The following is a 21,956-nucleotide window of genomic DNA, read 5'->3' on the forward strand; positions in this document are numbered from 1 at the left end:
GGGAGCAAAGAAAAAAATGGGTGAAGGAGGAAGGAGCCACTCTGGCTTGGAGAATGAGAGGAACACATGTTCCTATATGGAAAAGTATATATTTAAATTCTATCTTCTCCTTAATTCATATTATCATGACATGTTTTCCACATACCCTAATGTCAATTTACAATTCAAGCAATAAAATATCACCTACAATATAGCACCAAAGATATTAAAACGAGGTGATCTCAACGTACCTCTATGCTTTGAGATAGAGAAGCTTAAAGGCAGAGGAATAGCATAAATAAAACAAAAAGACTTTTGGCCATATTATTTATGCTTTAGAAATAATTTCTCTAAATCCTAGGAGGTTGATATATTGTATTAAAATTAATAAAAATTCCTTCAAGATACACTGGTTTAGCAAAACTTATTTGAACAAATTAAACTCTAAATTTATAAATTCTAATGTTTTCATTTATTTTAGAAATATTTATTAAAAATCTACTGTGTGTTGTGTTGCCACAATCAACATAAAATAAAACTTACTGCTGGAATTATACTATTTAGCAAAACTTATTTAAAGTCAAGCTATGCTTCTACATCAAAAAGAAAACAAAACTGTCCTAGGATTAGATTTCAGAAACTTACTTGGTGCATTGAAATATTTTTCAAAAACCATACAAAGGCTAAAAAATAAAAAATAAATAAAAGCCAAACATGCATTATACTGCTACATTTTTGAAGTACCAGAGGAGACATCAACAAGTTATGGCAGTGAATTACCATAATCCTGACCAGGAATAATGAGCAGTAGACCTGGGCTTCTGACATATCAAACCCCCAAATCATGATGCCCAGAATCAAAGGGCTTTTATGTATGTTCCTAACATTCTCAACGTGGCCATGTCCTTATCTTGCTTCATAAAATAACCTTTTCTCTATTTATTAATCCTTTTTTCTCTTGGATCTCTTCTGCATCATCTTTGATAGACAACTTCTTTTTATTCCTTTGCTCTCAGCCCTTTGAGAGCTAAGCTTTTATGCCTGCAGTTCTTTATCTTCCTGACTAATCACACTGGTTTACTTTTGAAATTTTGACTCCATCCATTTGTCTCCCTCACTATCTCTTCCTGAGATATTTTTCTCCAAAACTATGTTTCCTATTGATCTTGTAAGTGTGTATCCCTGATGTACAAACAACATTTTGTAGACTTGGGGTTAGAATAATTTGATAAGAACATGGTTGCAAAATTCTAAATGGAAATCATTGTAGAGATCCAAGTGTAAACTGTCACCCAGAAGTATTTAACCAAAGGTCCACAGAATTCAGCAAGCAAACTATTTGGATTCAAGTCTGATAACTTGCAGATTTCCAATAAGGAGACTCATTAACTTGTAACGCTCAGATTTTTCCAGGAATTGGTTATTGCATAAAGTATCACTACAAAAACAAAAACAAAGCAAAAACAGAAAAACTTTCTATGATCTGAAAAATAAAACCTGACAAGAAGCTTCATCTTTATGACTTCTGAGATAATTTTGGTTCATGAATATTTCTAATGCTGTTCCAGGATTTTGCTATGTAATTACAAGCACCAGTTCCTTGGATTTACTAATTTTCACACAATGGTGACATTCTGTACAAAAATGGGACAATCACTTAATGCTAAGAATGGGACTGTCAAACAACTTTCATTCTTCAATTTAAATTTTGTAAAAAATCAATAGCTTTGATGACGGTATAAAATCTACAGCAAATGCTATTAAATAATCCTTTAGTGTGACCCTAGAATGGAAGTAAAGAAAAATTCCTATGCCATAAATAAAATTGTTATATATTAGAAATGCATATTTTTATATAACCTGGATATGCATTACAAAAAAATTAAATAAAAACATTTACTATCTCCAAATTTCTATGGACTGTGCAAAGAAGATACCAAAAACCTGCATCTCACTATATCAATACAGATGTCCATATTCACCTTAAAAAATCAGTCATTTCCTATTCTTGTTGCCTTAATTCACTCCTAGTCAACTGGCCTCCTAACTGCCATATGACCTTCTTTGTTTCACCTCACCTTCACCTACCAATCTATCTGCTGGTTTGTTCTAGTCAGTATATCCTGGTCTTAGATTTTTGTCTCCTATGTAAATCCAATGAAATTCAGCACAACTGTTTTTCATCAGTTTTATCTATAAATGGAATAAAAATTTTAAAACCCATCTTCCTTTTAGAGTGTTCTTCTATAATTAATGAGGCATAAGATCTTATTCTATGCCAGAGATTTCATAAAATCACCTAGCATGCAATAAAATTATTTCCTTTTGTCAGATATTGCAATTCAAAGATAAATAACAGTTCTCAAGTTAGCATATCTTTCTTCTGTTATTCTAGCAAGTGGAAGGCTATCGCTGCAAGATTATTTTTCAGAATGTCTATATTTACTTTAAAAGAATTTAATTATAAAATACTTGCATCAATTAATTTTCTTAATATTTACACTAAGATATCTAAAAAAGAATTTCATAATTAATGTGATCTGAAATAACCTGTGGCTTACAGTGTTACATATTATTGTTTTTATTTCTTTCAAAGTGTGGTTCTGTGTACCTTGACTACCGTTTAAGCTATTTACAGCCCCTGAAGATAAACATTCATCATCTATAGCTGTTTATTATATTTCTTTGTTTTGTTTCATATAACATACCAAAAAGTTCTGATTTGGAAAAAGCAAGCATAAAGCGGTGAATGTGTCATGTGAATGATGTCCACAGTCTCCAAGATAAGAGGGTCATTCAATAAACATTAAACAACATGTACACTAATCTATAAACAAGGGGAGGGAGGAGGATAAGTGCCAGTGGCAACTTTCTCTTTTATTTATGTGAACTTATTTGATTCCTGTTCATCTTCATCAATGCCCTTTTAGAGAGACGAGGGCCTTTAATAAAGAATGACTTACTCAAGGTCATTCATCGGTTCACCAGAAACACGTGTTCTGTGAAATCCCTGTCTGGGCAGAGCCACATTTTCTCTCAGGCTGCTCACTCCTCTGAATCACTTGAATGATTAAAGTGTGGAAAGAGTACATTGTTTCCTCCCAGTTTTCTAGGACATGATTCTACTGTGAGTAAACTACTTCACAATGAAATAAATACGCTCTGTAAAATTACTTTTTGGTAGACGTAAAGATGGAGCCTGAAAGCTTGAAAGCATAAATGCTTAAAAAAGCATTTTCCACATTTTTCTATATGAAGTGTCAAAATTAATCAGTAAAAACTTATTTATTATCTGCTATATGAATGGCAAAGAGATTATGCTGTAATCTCAATGGTTCTCTACCGGAAGCAATTTTGCCTCCCAGGGGGACACTTGACAATGTCTGAAGTGATTATTCATGATCACAACTGGAGGATGGGGAGTTTGCTACTGGCATCTACTGGGGAGAAACCAGAGATGCTTGAGAAGTAATTAACCACTGGCTTCAGTTGTTAAAGAGAAACACATTTTTCCTTCTCTTATGACAAAGACAAAGAGAAATGTCTCTAAATGCTCTTGACACAATGGCTGCTGTTCCTATGAATGCATTTTCAAATATATCCCTATCAGGATAAATTTTCTAAAACTATGTCTTAGAAAGTTTGTCAATGAAAATTAAAGTCATAACACTCAACTGTAACTAGATAAAAGCAATTTCACAGAACAAGAAGTGGAGTGTAAAAGCAACTATCTAACAGTGCAGATATGACTAATGTGTAAAATTTAAAATATTTAGAGGAGGATTTAATGGACAAGATGGGTGTGAAATACTCATCTTCGTATTATTTAAAATAACATCCTAGAAGTTTCTGATTTAACAAAAACAAACATAAGGCAGTGTATGTGTCGTGTAAATGGTATCCAGTCCCCAAGATAAAAGGGTCATTCGATAAGTATTAAACAAGTAGGTCTTTTCCAGTCACTATTGTATGAGTTGACAAGGCCACTCTTAAGATGTGTAGGGCCCAGACAATATATATTTGGTATGTGGTCCCTGTCCATATAAACAAAATTTAAACAAATTATATAACACAACAACCAAAAAGAAGAAGAAGAAAAAAAACTTTCCTTGGAGAGTTGCCAAAAGAATGAAATAATTATTGGAACAATTCTAAACCAGTGTAAAAGTCATTAGATTAATATATGAAAAAGGGGGAAAGGAGAAGGAAATATCAGTAAATAATGCCATGCTTGCAGAAAAAGTAAAACTGGAAGCCAGCTTCATCTAGGGCATGAATTACTCTCAGGTAACACTTCCGGCATTTGGGAGCTATAATGACGAACTACCAATCTGCTCACATTAATCCCTGGGAAGAAATTCCTGGGAAATCTGGATAGTTGTCTTTCTAAAACGTATTAAATGGAGTTAATGTTAATAAATTTATAAAACATTATTCCAGGTAAAGCTGGAAGGCATTTAAATTACTTTTCTCTTATGAGAAAAATTATTTAACCCAGAAAATAATTGATTTGCCACTGAATTAGACCACTAGGAAGCAAATCCTTAGGTTCATCAACTTCAGGAGTCATTATCAACACACCCCATTCTCTTGAATACACAAATAGACAACATACTGAGGTATAATAACTTTCCACTGAAATTCATCCTTGAGACTTAAGACAGTGCTGCGAAAGCTAACTGATCTAAGTAAATGCTTCTTCTTCCACAAGTTTTATAGTTTGGAACCTTCAGTACATGATAGACAATTAAAGCCACGTTAGTAAATAGAATACAGGTCATTTTAAAGCATACTAACAGTTTAGTTCTTCTATTAACATTTTCCTCCATCAGAATATTTGGTTATCTTCTTGTATTGTATATAATGCTTCAATTATTTAGACATATATGAACCAGACTTTCATTGTCTAAAGGAATACTTCAATCATGTGAAGATTAGAGAAATCATACAAAAAGTTGTTTCTTCAATAAGAGGTCTGAGGTCCAGTTGACAAGGCCTGTAACAGTCAGTAAATCATCAAGAATATATCAAATGATTAAATAATCTCTTAGTCTCACACTGTTGATAAATAAGGGTCTGATGATTCACAGTACATTAAAATGTTAGAAAGCTTATAGATTCACAAATTGAAGCAATCTTTTCCCACAAAGACCCTCAACGAAGTGATAAGTAAATTATTGGCTTCTTGGAACTCACCACACCACCACTTTTAAGCTTTTCATGGATCGATTTTCTATTGCCTCTCTCAACTCCTCACTGGAAAACCTGTCTTCAAGAATTTAAAAGAAAAAGAAAAACAACTAATTGTGTTCTGAGAATTTCATCTCCTGACTTGATTTGGTATTACTGGAAACACAGCCAGATAAAGGAGTACTGTATGCTGCTGGAAGTTTATTTATCCTTTAGCATCTTCCCTAATTTGGATGATCTATTATTTGAGAGAACATACTTTCAAAAAGAAGAAGAAGAATCAGCCAGAAAGCTGTGAGCTGACAAATGATGTCAGGGAATTATTAAGAATAAATACATCAATTTACATTAAATTCTCGCTGAGTCCAGAGTCATATGCAATTAAGTATTGGAATTTACTTGAAGCAACATATGTATTTTTCTAAATGATAAACATTTGAAATGAAAGATACACTTTCTTATCCACTGTGATGACGCACATATGTTATAATTTTGGAAGACTGAGTCAAATTTGAGAAAATCTATTTAATAAGAATGTAGGGAGAAAGTCAGGAGCTTATTCATCATAGTAATGATTAATGTCCTCAATACTAGCCAATTTGTTTATCCTGTGAACTAAGGCTGACTTTAGAAAAAGCTATATGCTTTTGGAGGCCAAAGTTATTTAGTTCATTTTTGACTCCTCAGCCTCAAAAAAAAAAAAAAAAAAAAAATGCCTGAAATAGTTTGATGGTTTTTGAATCAAAGTAAAATAGGTTAAAATTTGTCTAGCCATCTAACTCCTCACATCTGCAATAGTTCTCTGCATTTCCTGATGATCAGACATCAGGCCAGTCCCCCTTTTTAGATATCTAAAACATTTACTTTCTATATTTTCTACCACTCAAGATTTTCCACTATTATATCCCCAACTTTATGCAACCTTACTCTACCAAAAAAAAAAAAAAAAATTAAGTCTGAGGCTCACGGTATTTCTTTCACTTTGTAATACCTGGTACTATTTCTTCTCTCTTGTTCTTGTATAGATATCTCTACTTTCTTTCTAAAGCCTCTTCATTTGTGCTTTTGGTGATCTATTCAGTAGTTCATTTAGAGAACAAGTTTAGTTTTTCCGAACTAGAGTGTACAGAGGAGTTTGGGGTGGGAACTGGGGTATGAGAAAAACAGGTGCCACAAAGGTCATGTTGAAAGTAAGGCATTCCCTTCTCTGAACTACACTATCTTCTCAGTCCTTAAACGGGTCACCACTGAGAATTTTTTAGGGTTCTCTTCTCTACACTGATTCTTTTTCTCTGCCATTAATAATTATGAAAGCATACATCTCACCTTAGCATAAAAAGGGATATCGCTCACTTCTGCCACTTATTTCTTAATCCTACCTTTCTTTTAAAAGAAAATTCTGCCAAGAAACCTACTATCTTACACTATTCACTTCTTAATTTCTGTATTCTGCTTTCCACCACTTTTTGATCAAAACGGCATTCTCGTAGCCACTAATGGCTTGCCATGCTAATCACTAAATCCAAAGGCATTGCCCATGTTTTTTCTTTTCTTGAACCTTTGTGTGTGGTCTCTGCCCTCTCTTGGTGTTAACTCGATGGTGCACTAGTTTTGATTCTGCATCATTTCTCCTTCAACTGGTCTCTAGAGAGACCATGTTCATGCTTTCACTCCTCAGGCTCTCACAGCCCATATAGCAAGTCTCCCGTAAAAAATAGCCTTTCTTCTGTTTTTCTCTTTTAAAGTTCTTATTCCAGGATTTATCTACTGATGTAATTCAATTATCACACATACAGTTTAACATTCCAAAATGGACATCTCTAATCATGCTACAGAGCACCAGAACAGGACCTCAAGTATTTGTCTGAAATTCGCTTCTGGAATTGTCATCTTCTCACGTAACACTACTACACTCAATGCAACATTTTCCCTATAAACTGGTCTATGGTAACAGCAATAATCCTTTGGGTTTCAAATGCTTGACTCGTCTTACTTCCTCCTCATATCTAATCAATAATAGATCATTCTTTCACAGTAGTTCCTGCAATAGGCCCCAGTCAATAGTGTTTTATAAAGTAGTTATAAAGCAAATTCGCATACATCTGAACGAGTCCCACATGCTGCCAGTTCAGATTTTTCCTCAAGCTTTTCCACCCACTTCTCCCTCTTTTTATACTTCTGAAATCTTACCCACCCATCCCTGAAGGCTCATCACAGATACCATCAACTCTAAGAAGTAGTCCTCAGTTCTACTAGAGATAAACAAAGATTCTGTCCCTCCTAAATGCCTATCACACTTTGTTTATATATTTAATATTACATCTACCTTTCTGACCTCTATGAAAATTATATGTTTAAGTGTCGCTTTATTTCCAAACACGAATTGGGAGCTCTTGGAAAGCACTAACCTTGTCATTCAGTTTTTCTTCAAAGTTTGACGTACTACAATGCTTAAAAGCTTGATGGTGCACTAGTAAGTGCTTAAAAACCTGTCTTCAGTGAAACTGAGCTGGAATTTGAACAAAGCCTTGGATTATTAGTAAAATATTAAGAGATAGTGTTCAAATGTAGCTTGTCTGGAACTAATAGCAAGGTAAGAAGGGGCTCAATGATCTAAAACATATATATAGGCTCTTTTTTACCCCCCAGTGGGAATTAGATAAGATGTTATTATCTAATGCTTAATTAATTTACTTGAAATTTCCAAAAAAAAGTTTTTTGTTATAGTTGTTACTGTTTTTAATTATTCAAGTGTGTTTTGTATTTTACCTTGATAATATTTATCTGAGTTCAATCCAAGTGAGACAAATGTACACTACGTTTAGAATACTTAGTTAGTTAGTTGAGCGGTCTAAGAAAGGCCTTGATGCTGATAATGGTAATTCATGGAAGAATGTTCTAATGCTTTTGCTTTTCGGAACTACCTCTACCTTTCAAATATAATCAAATATTATTTATGGACATATATTGTGTGCGTATATAGAATTTTAAAGTTTTCTAGGTCTGTGTAATATGCCTGCTTTTTAAAATTTTCATACTATGATTTTTATGTTTACAGTTAACAAAAACAATGTACTTTTATAACTACTTTTTTTTTTCACTTTCTATTGACAAAATGACCAATCCAAACCTGAAGATAAGTTATAGTCAAATAGGTCATGTGGGAAATAACTATTAAATATTTTTAACAATATATTTTTTTTCTATAACACTACATTACTTTGAAGAAATATGTCCTCAACCAGTTGCCTGGGATATTTTGAATATCAAAATCCCTTTGGTGACAATAATCAGAAACCAGGAATTTCTTACTTGTGCTCATCTTTAGTTTTTATTGGTTTATAATCACAAAACATTTACCGTGTATTAATTTCATCATTTCATTACCAATCTTGCAAAAAAATTCTGACATCAAATGTTACAGATGTGTACAGAGGGAGAGTTGTCAGAGAACATGGAAAAAGGGAAGTGAGAGTTAGGGAAAGCAAGGCATAAATTCTTTTGTATAATCCTAATTTAATTAGACTGGTTTATATTATTTGCTAATCGAATTGATAATGGACAAAAATTAAACCAGAGCTATTAAAATATCAACCAAAAACAATTAAGTAGTTTAGTCTTACTTTCCCAGTGACCTAAATTAAATAATTATCCATGTAAACTTAAATGACAGCAGCACAGGCCCACGTCAGATCTGTAAAACACTTGGGAGAATCTCATATTTCATAATGAACTTTCATATACAGTATTACACATTCAGCTCTCTTTTAACCATATTTCTTTAGCAGCAAATACAAAATGTGAGCAGCAGAGGTAAAAATGTTCCACCTACTTAATTTTCATTTGGTATGTTTACAGTCAGGTAAACATAGACTGCTATGAGATAAAAATGTTTGTATTTCTTCACAAAATATCCTATGAGGAGAGATAACTTTTTTAGGGTAAAACTCAGTCTTTATTCTGTCAGGCAAAGTAATTATGAAGCAAAACAAATCCACATTGTCTAATTAGGTCATTAAAAAGCATAAATGCGTCATGGAAGCTTTTCTCCTTGCCTAAGACATAAAGTAAGACAATGAAAACAGTCTGGTAACATAGAAAGGTTTAGAATTTGTTTCTTTTCAAAATAATAGGTCCTTTCATCTTTCTATTTCCCTAAGACGAAGACAGTTAATTTAGAGACAAATCTGTAATTAGTTCAGGACTTACGCTGATTATATTTCAAAATATTTAACCCAAAACAGGAAGATAAAGAAAAGAAGAAAATACATTAGAAAACTTATCAAAGGAAGTGAATAAAATCAAGAGAGTGGACTGCTAATCAAATGTATTCTGCAGAGACAAGATGAATATAAAATCTACATTCATATAAACACAGTCAATCTGGGATACCAGAAAGCTCTTAGAAGGAATATACTGGCCTCTGCCTTTGGGATTTGAAACCAGACTTTAATTATAGTTAACTTAAGTAAAAACAAATGGCATGATTATTTTGCCTCTTCCTCTCCATTATTTTTTCAGTTTTAGAAATCTCATGGCTCAAAGTGTTAAGAAAGAAAACGCAAAAAAGGAAAGGAAAAAAAACTTACCTGTGATCCTCTGGGCCCTCGTTTGTGGTCCCATTCTGAATGCCCCATGAGCTGTAAGATAATACAACAACTATGGTAAATTAAATATACTTATTTTACAAGGCAAATAGTTTTACATTTTCTTTTAAAGAATAATTAGGCATTTGAAATGTATGTTTTAATAGAAATGTTTTACTAAATAGCCATCATGAATAAATGAACACACATAAAGTAAGAAACTTCTGGTTTAGTAGCTAACATTTCAACTGCTAGTAATTTTTAAGATATTTTAATAGCATTGTGTGACAAAAAGAGTCTGCTAATGTACAGCTTTACAGTTCTTTGTCAGGAATATCCCAGATAGATGTTAAACCATGTTAAGCTTTATTTGCATATTATTAAGCTTCTAGTTTGTTAGAAAAATATGCTGAAGAAATTCACTAATGTAGCTTAGTCTACCATCATGAATGATAAAAACCAGAAGACCAAAATATTTCAATAACTTTTAATTGTTTTGATCATATCACAAAATAAGAGTTTTCTAAGAAGTAAAATTAATGTAAAATAAGCCCCAAAGTCATAATTTAGTTTTTCTTAGATTTTCATGAGACTATAAGACATTATCAAGTTATTTCCATTGTTATAATAGCCCTGAGCTACTCTGCTTACACAGCATGACATTTATTTATCAAAAGTAACATTTAACTAGAAGAATATTAAGGAAATACAAGATATGGACTGAGAGGAATAAAACTTCACAGCTGTCCAGCACACTCATTACTCATGGGCACCAACTAAAGAAATCCCACCACCTACAATCTAGCGCATCAACAAGACAGACTATGCAACGTGTTTACATATATTATTAGCTTTTCTATATAACAGCATGACTCCAGTATATATAATGACACAGAAACTGTTCACAATAGCTACAAAAAATATCTTAGAACATTACCAAAAAAATGTTTGATTACCATATATAGAAAATGGCAAGACTTTACTGGTCACATAATACTCCTGATTAAAAAGGTTGAATTCTATAAAACTTTTAAGTGTTTAGTTCTACCCAAACCAATTTACAAGTTTAATTTAATTTCAATCAAAAACTAATCATATTTCTCAAGGAAAGTGGAAAAACAAGAATCTAATTTTATCTGAGAGAATAAACAAAAGAATCAGAAAATATTAGATGAGATAACAAATACCCTAGTGGTTATTAAAATATATTATAAAAATTAACCCAATTATAATAACTTAAGACTCAAAATATAAATGAATGAGATATAGTTGACAGTTTTGAAATAAACTCATGTACATATAGCAACAAAATATGAAAAAGAAAATAAAAAATCAATGAGGGGAATTGTTTCATAAACTATATAAATGTCTAACCAATGTACTGTATACTTGAAACTAATTTAAAAAATCAATTAACATTTGAGAATTCAACAAATGAAAGAAGAGAAATAGATTCTTTGAAAACAAAATTACAGTTGAACATTATAATAAACATAAATATAAATTCTAGATAGATAAAAATGATTTAAATTTTAGAAAGATGAAACTATCGGTATAAAAGAATAAAATCCAGGTAAATATTTAAATTACCTTAGAATGTAAAAAGATTTTCCAACTTAATAAAAAAAAAAAACATACACAGAGGATCAATTGATCCAATTATGTAAAATCTTCAAATGTCAGCACAAATGTCACATTGTCAAATTATCTGCAATAAACACATAATGCCTTCAGTACATTAAAACCTCTACCAACTTGAAAGAAACATAACCTTAGGTAACTTGGGAAAGGATAAGGACAATTCATAGAATAAATATCAATAGTAGATTTGTGGGAAAAAAAATAATTTTATTGGAAGTAAAAAAATTTCACTATAAATAATAATAAAAAACTACCATTGCCTATTAAATTAGCAAATTAATAATGTTGAATATTAGTGAGGATTTAATAAGATAAGTAAGCATATACATAGACATACAGTATACATATTTCATATATAAAAATAATATTTTAATACATATTACATACACTTTAAAATTCTTGCCATGTGTTTCAGTAAATAAAAATGTAAAAATCCAATAATTACAATGTGTTATCACTGTATTATCCAACAAAAGAACTATCCAATAAATTATAGTACAAAAAAAATATACATATATAGCAATTAAAATTTGGCTTTCAGAGCCTTTTAAAAAATGTGTATGAGAAACACTCATGTATAATAAAAATTATAACAGTAATTTTAAATTATTCATTTTTAATAAGACATAGTCAATAATTGTAAGCTTTGTAAATTAAAGCAATGATTTATAGTTTAGCAAGCACATGATTTCGGAAAAATTAGCCCAGATAATCATCACTTAAAATTGAATACTAAAATAGTTAATATTTTTAATGCTTTAATTTTTAAAATTTCTATATTTATTAGCATTGCATCTCATAGTAAATATTCATTAATCTTAATTTAATATTGATTGCCATAAATTTAACAGATACTAGTTAATAAAATAATCTGATTTTAAAATACATTAACATTTAATTAGTTGTTCACTAGAACAATCAAAAATGGTTCTTGACACATTTAGATCATCTGCCTTATTGAGGCCTTTCATTAATAATAAGAAGATGCTAACAGAATAGGAAGATGAGATGCTTATCTTGGCAATTTTAAAGAAACAATAAACCTGAGCACTAGTCCATTAGAGAAAAAAATGTTTTTAAGCAGAAGGCTTCTTCTCCCTTATGTTTTATCTAAATCTGCTGAAGAGAATACTTTCTAAAAGTCTATTTTGACTGTCATTCTCTCTGAAAATGAGTTTAAACTAGCAGGATAACTTGGTAAATTCTGTATATGAGTTTCACAATAAAAAGGGGTAAATAAATCTACAAGTACAAATTGTAATCTATAATATACTATTATAAGAGAAAATATTTGATAATGATAGATAGTGTCAGTCAAGAAGGTAATATTTAGCCAGGATCAGAACTAAAATAAGAAAAGCACAGAATTCACTGTCCTCTGTCATTAACTATCTTAAAGATAATGATTTTTAATCAGAACAAAAACATTCAAAATGTAGACTTATTTGTGTCATCACTTACTACAGAAGATAAATTTGTTAATTTACAAACCAGAACTTATAAAATAAATTTTCAAACTTTCACTGTCTAAATCAGACTTTTTCTTCTGAAATATAAAACAGCAAAAGTGGCAAAAATTTATGTATTGCAGAGATTTCCCAGAATTATACAAGAGATGAATGAGAGAGATTTACGGTAAAGGAATTCTATTATATTCTAGTATTATATATCAATATCATATTATATTTTAATAGTCTGAGTTAACCAAGCATGTGATATTTTAAAATGTATACTATTACTTTCTTCAAAGCAATGAAAAAATCATAGAAATCTGCATGCTAAGTGAAATATAATATAAAAAGGAATGAATTCTGAAATCAGATACTGGAATGTTCTCTATTCAATAAAAATCAATAGGATAGTTTTCTCTTTGCATTTGAGGAAATCATACAAAGGCTTTACCATTAGAAATCTATTTTGAATTAAATAATCTGAGTCAAAATTCAGCATTAATTATTTCGGTGTTGGTATACATGGTTTGCTATAGTTTTGCATAATTTGTTTTTTAAATGCAGAGAAAGAGGTGGTGGTAGGGGCTAGATAGAATATCACATCCCTGTATCTCTCCATGATGATAGCATATTTGGCACAGATGGTAGGTAGGGTGGAGTGTGGGGGAATGAAGATCAGCTTCATGTTAGTACATGATAGCATATGAATTTTTATCCTATTTGCACACAGAATTTATTTTGCTGTCTTAAGAGGACTGTCCTCAGATTGTGGACCAAAGACTAATAAGCAGAATATTTTCAGTATTCCTTAAAAAAAAAATCTATAGTGTGATAAACTGCCTGACTTGTTTAATATTACAGATTATTTAAATTAAAATGAAGCACTTGGCCACTGGAACATATTCCTCTTAAAACAGAACCATAGGGCAAAATATTTTGGGAAGTACTTAGACACTTTCTTATCCCCAGTCTCTTGACTAATGTCGAAGATAAAAAAAATAAATAAATGGTTAGTTATAATAAATAGTAAAGAGAACTTGCCCAGTGAATTTCAGAATTAAGTACAAATTGATGTTAATATTATATCAATGAGAAAGTCAAAACATCCTTTGAATCAAACAGGTAGTATCAGTATTAAATTGCAGATGACTAAAATAGTCATTTGACATTATCATGGGATTAGATAAAAGACAGAAATGGGTCATGGACAATGAGGAACAGAAGTTACAATTGTGCAGTATTTTTTTTTCTTTTTGCAATTGAATTCATCTGTACTAAACTTGTAAGATAAATGAATAGCAGCATGATATCTACGCAATGCTGAGAAAAGAGACAAAGTTTATTAACATGATGCAATGCTGTTTTTGAAAGAGGAATACTTATGATTCTAAGATTAGTTATATAAAGGTGCTATAAATGTAAAACACGAAAGAGGGGATTGAGCCTGAGACTAGAAAAATGAATAAAAAATAAACAATTGATATATATTTTGGTTGATAAAGAGTACATGGCTGCTTAATTCAGGAAGAAAAAATGTCTTTCACCATCTATAAAAGATATTTTCTTTGCTATTTAACTATGATTACTCCTCTGGGTAATGATATTTTGATAAGCAACTTACCAGAAGGTTTGGAAATATATAGGTCACCAAGGTTATCCCTACACATGACAAACAAAATCTTTCCATCTGATGAAGGAATTCTTAAAAAACAAAAAACAAAACAAAACAAAAAAACAGTATCCTTCTTTCTTTCTCGGCTCCCATTAATCAGGTTAGACAAAATAAAGACCCTTAAATTTATTCCTAGAAAACTAAGTATACTTCCTTGAAAGAAACACAATCTGTTACATAAAGCATTTTGAAAATCCTAACTTCCTTGACACCAAGCCATTTTCATCCTTATGGAATAAATTCTTCTCTCACTCACTTTTATTTTTAATAATAAATTTCTGCATCACAGCCTTCAGCTAACAGTATGTTACACAGTATTGAGTTCCAAGGAAAACAAAACTGCTGCCAAACACAAAATTTAAAAAGTTCACAGGAGAAGCAAAGAGAAGTCAGCATGGAAACAAAACGGTTTTATCCAAACAGAAATATTTTTAATAATAGCATGAGAAACGAAGCTAGTTGAAAGTATATTTCTGTAGGTAAAATATTTCCTTCCTTGTTTATATATATTTTCCCTGTGCTATTTTCTCCTATTGTTTTGCTTGTTTATGTAAAAATTAATATCTTTTTAAGGGCATCTAGGAAGAAAAAATTTACCAATCATGAAAGGATGAAAGCCATGCGAGAACCACAACTAGACATAAAATAAAGAATTATTCTTTACATGTACTTAGGAAACAGGGGTTTTAAATAATAAAAAAAGTGACAGAGTATAACTGTCACTTTTGTCCTTGTATTACTCTGAAAAATCATTCTCCAATTCACTTGTTGAAAATGACTAAAACATATTTTTGAAAATATATAAAATCATATACATATATGTGTATAAATTACCACACAATCTCTTTTATTTCATCCTATATTCATTAAATAAACATTTATTACATACCTATGATGTTCTAGGCATGACCTATATATACCAGAGACAAACCAAGATTCATCTCTATTCTCCTGGCTCTTACATTTCTGGTGAAGGGAAATAAAATATTTAAAACACACACACACACACACACACACACACACACACACACACACACACACAAACAAAAACAACCCCACATATCATCATCAGGTGATGATAAAGCTGTGAAGCTTGAAGTAAAGAATGGAGAATCAGTGGGTGATGGCAGATAAGGGCTGGGAACAGAGCTAATTTACATAAGTAGATTAGGGAAGTCTCTTCTGAAAAAAGTAACATTTTCGCAGAGAACATAAAGTGAGTGCCAGACACACTGATATCGGGGAATGGACATGCCAGGCTGAGAAAACGGAAGCTGCGAAGACCCTGAGAAGGGAGCAGGAATGGAACATCTGAGTTGCCGTAAGCCAAGATTTTAAAAACGGTTGGGTCTTTTTAATCACGGGTACATATATTTGTATTTATTCTCTTCCACTGGTATGAAATTGTCCAAAAGTCAGTCATTAGCTCCAGTAATTAAAAATTACAAAGTACGTTTTCTGGAGAAACACAAATGGACCAGGGAGTCTCCTTTCCTCAAACTCTTAATAAATTTCAATCACTACAAGAAGAATTTGTGGAACATGTACAACACTCTGTAATGGCACCTTTGTATTAGTCACAGCAAATAGCACAGTTTTGTTGTCCCTTTACGTACGTTTTGTTTTTCAAGGGTCATAAAATGCCTAAGAGCAGGGGCTATCTTTTAACTACTTGATATGCTAGGCATAGAACTTTCGATTTGATAAATTAAAGCTCTTCTTTGCCCTTGGAATGTTCCCTTTGGAGTCTTCTATTGGCATAATTTTTTAAAAATATCTTTACTACTTATGTTTTCTCTCTCCAGAATTCCACGTGGGAAGATGGGCCTGGACTGCTCGCTTCCCTGTCCACAGGGACTGCTGGATTGCAGTCCCCTGGCCTGGGAAGATCTGTGATGGACAGCTTAGGTCAGTTCAGCTCCTGTCTAGTCCTTTTAGGGAAATTGCTCTTAATCCTTAGTGTTTTTTTCCTTTCCCTCTTGTTATCCAAGGAGCAGGAAGGTCAAGACTACACTGCACTCTGCAGAAAAGAGACACTGAAAGTCTGCATTTGGCTTGGGCCTTAAGCCAAAAGTGTTAACAAAATCCCTGAGGCTCCTACATATTGTCACCCAATCCTCCCACACATTGTTCCACACAGGGGTTTGGGGCCTAGAAAGTCCTAATATAAATGATACTGAAGAAGACTGATCTTCCTTTGTAATTAAATGTACAAACTGGGAGACTCCCTGGACCTCATTTAGGGAACCCAGATTTAGTCAGCAGCCTCAGTTCTTACCCACAGCCTAACTTCACCACCACCGCTTCGGCACATCACCCACATCCCAAATCCAACCCATTCTACAAGGCATTATCAAGAGATGCGATGTTATTGAAAATTTCCTGGGGAAACAGGATATGGTTACATTATACAGAATACTGCAAGAAAACCACAAAAATATTTGTTAGAGATCTCCCAAGGTGTTACAAATTTGTTTGTGTTTGTTTGTTTGTTTGAAAACAAACCACCTCTTGCCCTTTACTCTTGGGAAGGGAAGTGAGTATCTTTCGGCTTACCAGTCTCAGCCTTTCACGCCTCAAGGATCTTTCCCAGGATCTAAATATCTTTTTATCATTTCCAGAAAAAATTTAGATTTTACCCATTCTTCCCATCTTGAATCAGGCAAATTAGCAGGAAAAAAAGATTCTTTAGAATTGACCCTCCCCTTCCTTTGAAAGCACTGAGAGTCTGAAAATAGCAAAACACTGAAAGACTGAAATTAAAAGATATTTTTTCCTTTTGTAGTTGGTGATAACTACCTAAATTCCATCCATTTCACAGAGAATAAATCCTTGATCCTGACATTAGAGTTCCAACCCGACTAGTATAAATTTCATAAGCATTGGGAAATGAGAAGACTTTAAAAAGAGAGAAATTCAAATATTCTCGAGTTTGATATCCCAGCCTCTCTACTGCAAGTTCTGCATCTATTTCTGATAATGATGTTCCCACATTCTGATTTAGAATGTTTCCATAATTCTATTTCTATCCCTGTTATCAGAATGACAGTCATCATCCAAACATATATGTGGCCGCTGATGTTATAAAGCTTCCATTATTTTTACTTAATATATCTTGACTATCTTGATTACATAGACTTTTTGTACTTAAATTGCTAATGTGAATTTTCAGTACTAGTAATAACAATGCAATCCCATCAGTCTTGCACTTAAACACACCGCAAGGTATTTTAGAAAGAAGTACCTTATAAAGGTAGTTTATGGCAATAAAGGAAAATAAACTTGTGAAATTCTGCATAATATAATTACTTCTTGGATAGTTCTACATATTAGCATTATTAAAGTGTGGGGAAATTTTAAAGCAAAGGAACACAACTCAACTAAAGAATTCCAAAAGTATTTGATTATAAAACATTTTTGTTTCAAAAGAGATTAATAGTTCTATGGAACACATTTTGAGAAAATTGTTTTTACAGTTTTCTAAATGCTTTGCTTATGCATTATTTTCTTTCATCATTATCAGAAAAAAGAGGCATATGATCCTTATTTTATGGATATGGAAATGAGTTAAAAGAGTTGAAACTGTAACATAAATAGCCAGTAGTTAAAAACATGGATTAAAATTGAGGTCTGCTGGCTATAAATCATACACTTTTTTCCTATTATACTACTTTTTAAAATAAAAAATTACTGAATCAAAACCAAGTGGCAGGTCCTGGACATTGAAGCAGGTTATTAAGAAAAAAGAAAAAGACACGAGATTTGATTTGTCTTCATGGAATTCATGGTTAAGGTGATGAATTTATTTCTCAAAAATTCATTTTCTACTCTCTAGTCTCCATCAACTTTAAAATAATTATTTTGGAATAGGAGAAAAATTAATTTCTCTGACAATCCTATGTAAATATAATAAATTAATCATATTTTGAAATGTTGGCTATGGAATTACCTCAAAATGTATAGAATATTATATGTCAGATGTTTAGTTATGATAAATTCTTTATTAGTACATCTCACTAGTATGCATTATTCATTCCGTCATTCATCCACTCACTATTCATTCATATATTCTTTCAACAAACATTTATTGGATATCCACTATATATCTAGTTCTGCACTCTATGTAAACATATGTGTTGATTCCGCCAACCCAGAGGCAGAACCATAGGATTTTGAAGGACCTTATAAATCATTAATAAAGTGTAGCATACTGGTTAAGCATGTGGGCTCTAGAGGCCAGACTAGCTGGTTTAAATTTCATCTCTGACATGATATTCGGTCTTAATAGATGCATGATCTCGGATAATTTATTTAATGTCTCTGTGCTTCAGTTTCCATATTTCTAGGATATAGATAATAATAGTATCTAATTCATGTGGGTGTGATAGATGAGTCATTATACAAAGACTTAATATAGTACTTAATACATAGTATGGACTCATTAACTGTTAGCTATTATTTTATCACTATTAATAATTACAAAATATTTCAATATTGTTGAATTACAATTATTTAAGAAAAGTATAATTCTGATGATATATATGGTAACTTTCTATTTAACTGGAATGAGAGATACCCATTCTTTGACCATGCCAATGTACAATTTATAAAATTTGATCAAATTTATAAGTAAAGCAAAACTTCATGTATCATTACTCATGGTAACATGTAACACATGCACATGGCCATGAAGTCTACTGAGTCCACTGAATCAGATTCAGATTTGTTTTCTGCATAACAATTGAAAAATCCAAATTTTAACAATCCCAGGTCCTTGTGGTGAAAGGAGGCATGCAAAAATGAGAATTGGGATGACATAATCTTCCTGAAGCATACAGAATAGCAGAAGACTGAGAGTCACATAACAAAGGTTTGAAAGATTTATAAAAATACATGTATTACACACACACACACACACACACACACACACACACAATGAACTACTTACTCAGGCATAACAAAGATAAAATATTGCCATTTATAACAACATGGATGGATCAGTGAAATAAGTCAGGAAAAGACAAAAACCATGATTTCACTCATGTGGAATATAAAACAATAAAATTAACAAACTAACCAAACCAAACAAAAACAAACTCATAGATACAGACAACAGAATAGTAGTTACCAGGGAGGAAGAGGAGTTGGGGGGGAAACCAAACTGGATAAATGGGGTAAAATATATGGTATAGAAAGAAACTAGATGGTGGTGAGCATGCATGAGTATATAGATATCAAATCATAATGTTGTACACTGAACATTCACATAATGTTTTTAACCAGTGTTATTTCAATAAAGAAAAAAGTTTTGAGCAGCAAAAAAAAAAAAAGCAATTTTTTTTTGAAATATCAAATAAGGCATTATTGTTTTAATTTATTAATTCTATAACTTTACTTCAAGTGAAACTCAAATCTATGAGCAGCATTGAATGTGACTATAAATCCATATTTTACAGTTTGTTAAACTGCCTCTTGTTTTATTTCTGTCAATTTGAGTAATTGAGTAGAAATCAATTTTTAAAAGGTGTTATTTATAATTTCTAGCATTTTGCCTGTTGTTTTTAGATTGGATCACGCTAATATTTCTGTTTCGCTATCTATTCAGATTCCTTTTATGTAATGTCTCATGGAAAACCTCATTTAATGCTATTTTCCCTAGAAAATAATTAAAATTCAATCATACTCACCATGGCAACTTTGTGAGACTTATTTATAAAATTGATCTTTTCTTAGAAAAAAAATTTGGAAATCCCAGAAATAATAATGAAATCCAGACATAGTCTCAGTTGTGGCAAAAGCTTTAAACGCAAGATTCATGAGGTCTTGCATTTGGATAGCTTTTTTTTTTTTTCTTTATATTCATCATATATTTGCATGTATTGCATGTGGTGTAAACAACATACAATTTCTTAAATTGCAGCATTAAATTTAATGTGTGCTGAAAATGGGAAATAGTATACATTTATAGGTCTATAAAAATATACACATATTACTACTTAGTTTTTAAGCTGTTACATATAGTAACAAGGTATTGAAAATTCTCTACTTAAATCATCTTTTTTAGAGATGGTCTTAAAAATCAATACCGTGACTTTTCAAAATAAATCACAATAATATTCATGACTTAAATTGAACTCATCTTAAGTCATGACATAACATACCGATTTCATTTTTATAAAATGTCCATTTAATGTGAAGGTTACATTTTTCTAAAAATACTTTATATAAAAACTTTATAGTCTTATTTTACTTGATACTTACGCACGTTTTTCATCTATGCAAAAAAAACTTGGCCAAAATAACAAACTTCCAAACATTTTCCATGCTACTTCCTCCTCCCTAAACATCTTCACTTCAGGGCTAGCGGGTAGGGGATTGTTGAAAAAAAGACAGACTGGATAAGTGACAAAGAACAACATGTGCCAGCTTCATTACATGTCCCTTGGGTTTTATCTTTCCTCTGAACTTGGTATTACCAAAATTACTTTTGTTCCACTTTCTACAATTAGTCAATTTTATCAAAACATGCGCATTTTGTCCTCAGCTTATTAAAGGTTGTTAGAAATAATTTATTAAAAGGCTTTGAGATATTCTCTTAGCCCAAGTTTAAGGTAAAGTGTATCCATGGCTCAAATTTGATCTAGCCCCTCAGTTCTCCTTCGTGACTCTAAAACCCATTTCATATATTGAAAGTAATTTCTTGGATTTGTTTATACTATAACTAATGTTCTTTTGCAGGAAAAAAAATGTTTCTTGGAAATTTATTCCATTTTGGGACATATTATGTGAGTCTCTAGGGATTAAGGGGAAAATTTAAATGACTATAAAATGCTATGGCAAGGAAAAAAGAAAGTTGAAGAAAAAGGAAGACTGTAATATGATCAAAATTGTTTGTACTTTATTAACTGAAGTAGGTAGAATGGCAGGTGCAAAAAGGATTATCATGTTCTTCTCTCTTTTCTTACCTCAAGTATTAGAGCTGAAGGGCTTAGTTACCTTTGTCCTTTATTTTTTTTTTAAATCAACTACTATGGACCAGAGCCTCTAAAGAAGGCAAAACATAAAGAACTTAGAAAGTGAATATGGAGAAAAGAAACATAATAGACAAATAGCTACTTAGCAATGGCTTTTAAAAACATTCTGAGTTGTAGAAGAGGAAGTTTGCTTGATGTGTCAATTAACCACTGACTTTGTCAATTTAAATCAATAATATATAGCGAATTGGATTCTTGCTTATTTGATTATGTATCTAAATTGAAAACTCCCGGAATTTCGTCAAGGGGAGGAGGGGCACCCTAAGGAAGTATACAATTAAAATTTTTTTTCTATTAAACACATTTCCATTGCTTCCAACCATGCCTTGGAATATACAATGTTTCACCAACAGTATTAGGGTGATTCTCTGGTTAGCCTTCATTTTTGCTTTTTTGAAAGGGG

The 21,956-nt window shown here is 31.7% G+C and overlaps 1 protein-coding gene across 2 annotated transcripts in view; it reads right to left on the minus strand.

Moving 5' to 3' along the window:
- The window catches only part of PDE3A (phosphodiesterase 3A), a 262,706-nt gene that overhangs the window by 93,819 nt on the left and 146,931 nt on the right, over window positions 1-21,956 (minus strand). For both annotated transcript variants that reach the window (XM_016140458.2, XM_016140457.2), the window contains exon 2: window positions 9,759-9,809. In XM_016140458.2, coding sequence (XP_015995944.2) covers window positions 9,759-9,809 — 51 coding nt within the window. The remainder of the gene's footprint in view (window positions 1-9,758; window positions 9,810-21,956) is intronic.

The sequence above is a fragment of the Rousettus aegyptiacus genome, unplaced genomic scaffold (genome assembly GCF_014176215.1).
Source record: "Rousettus aegyptiacus isolate mRouAeg1 unplaced genomic scaffold, mRouAeg1.p scaffold_m13_p_2, whole genome shotgun sequence".
Lineage (NCBI taxonomy): Eukaryota > Metazoa > Chordata > Mammalia > Chiroptera > Pteropodidae > Rousettus > Rousettus aegyptiacus.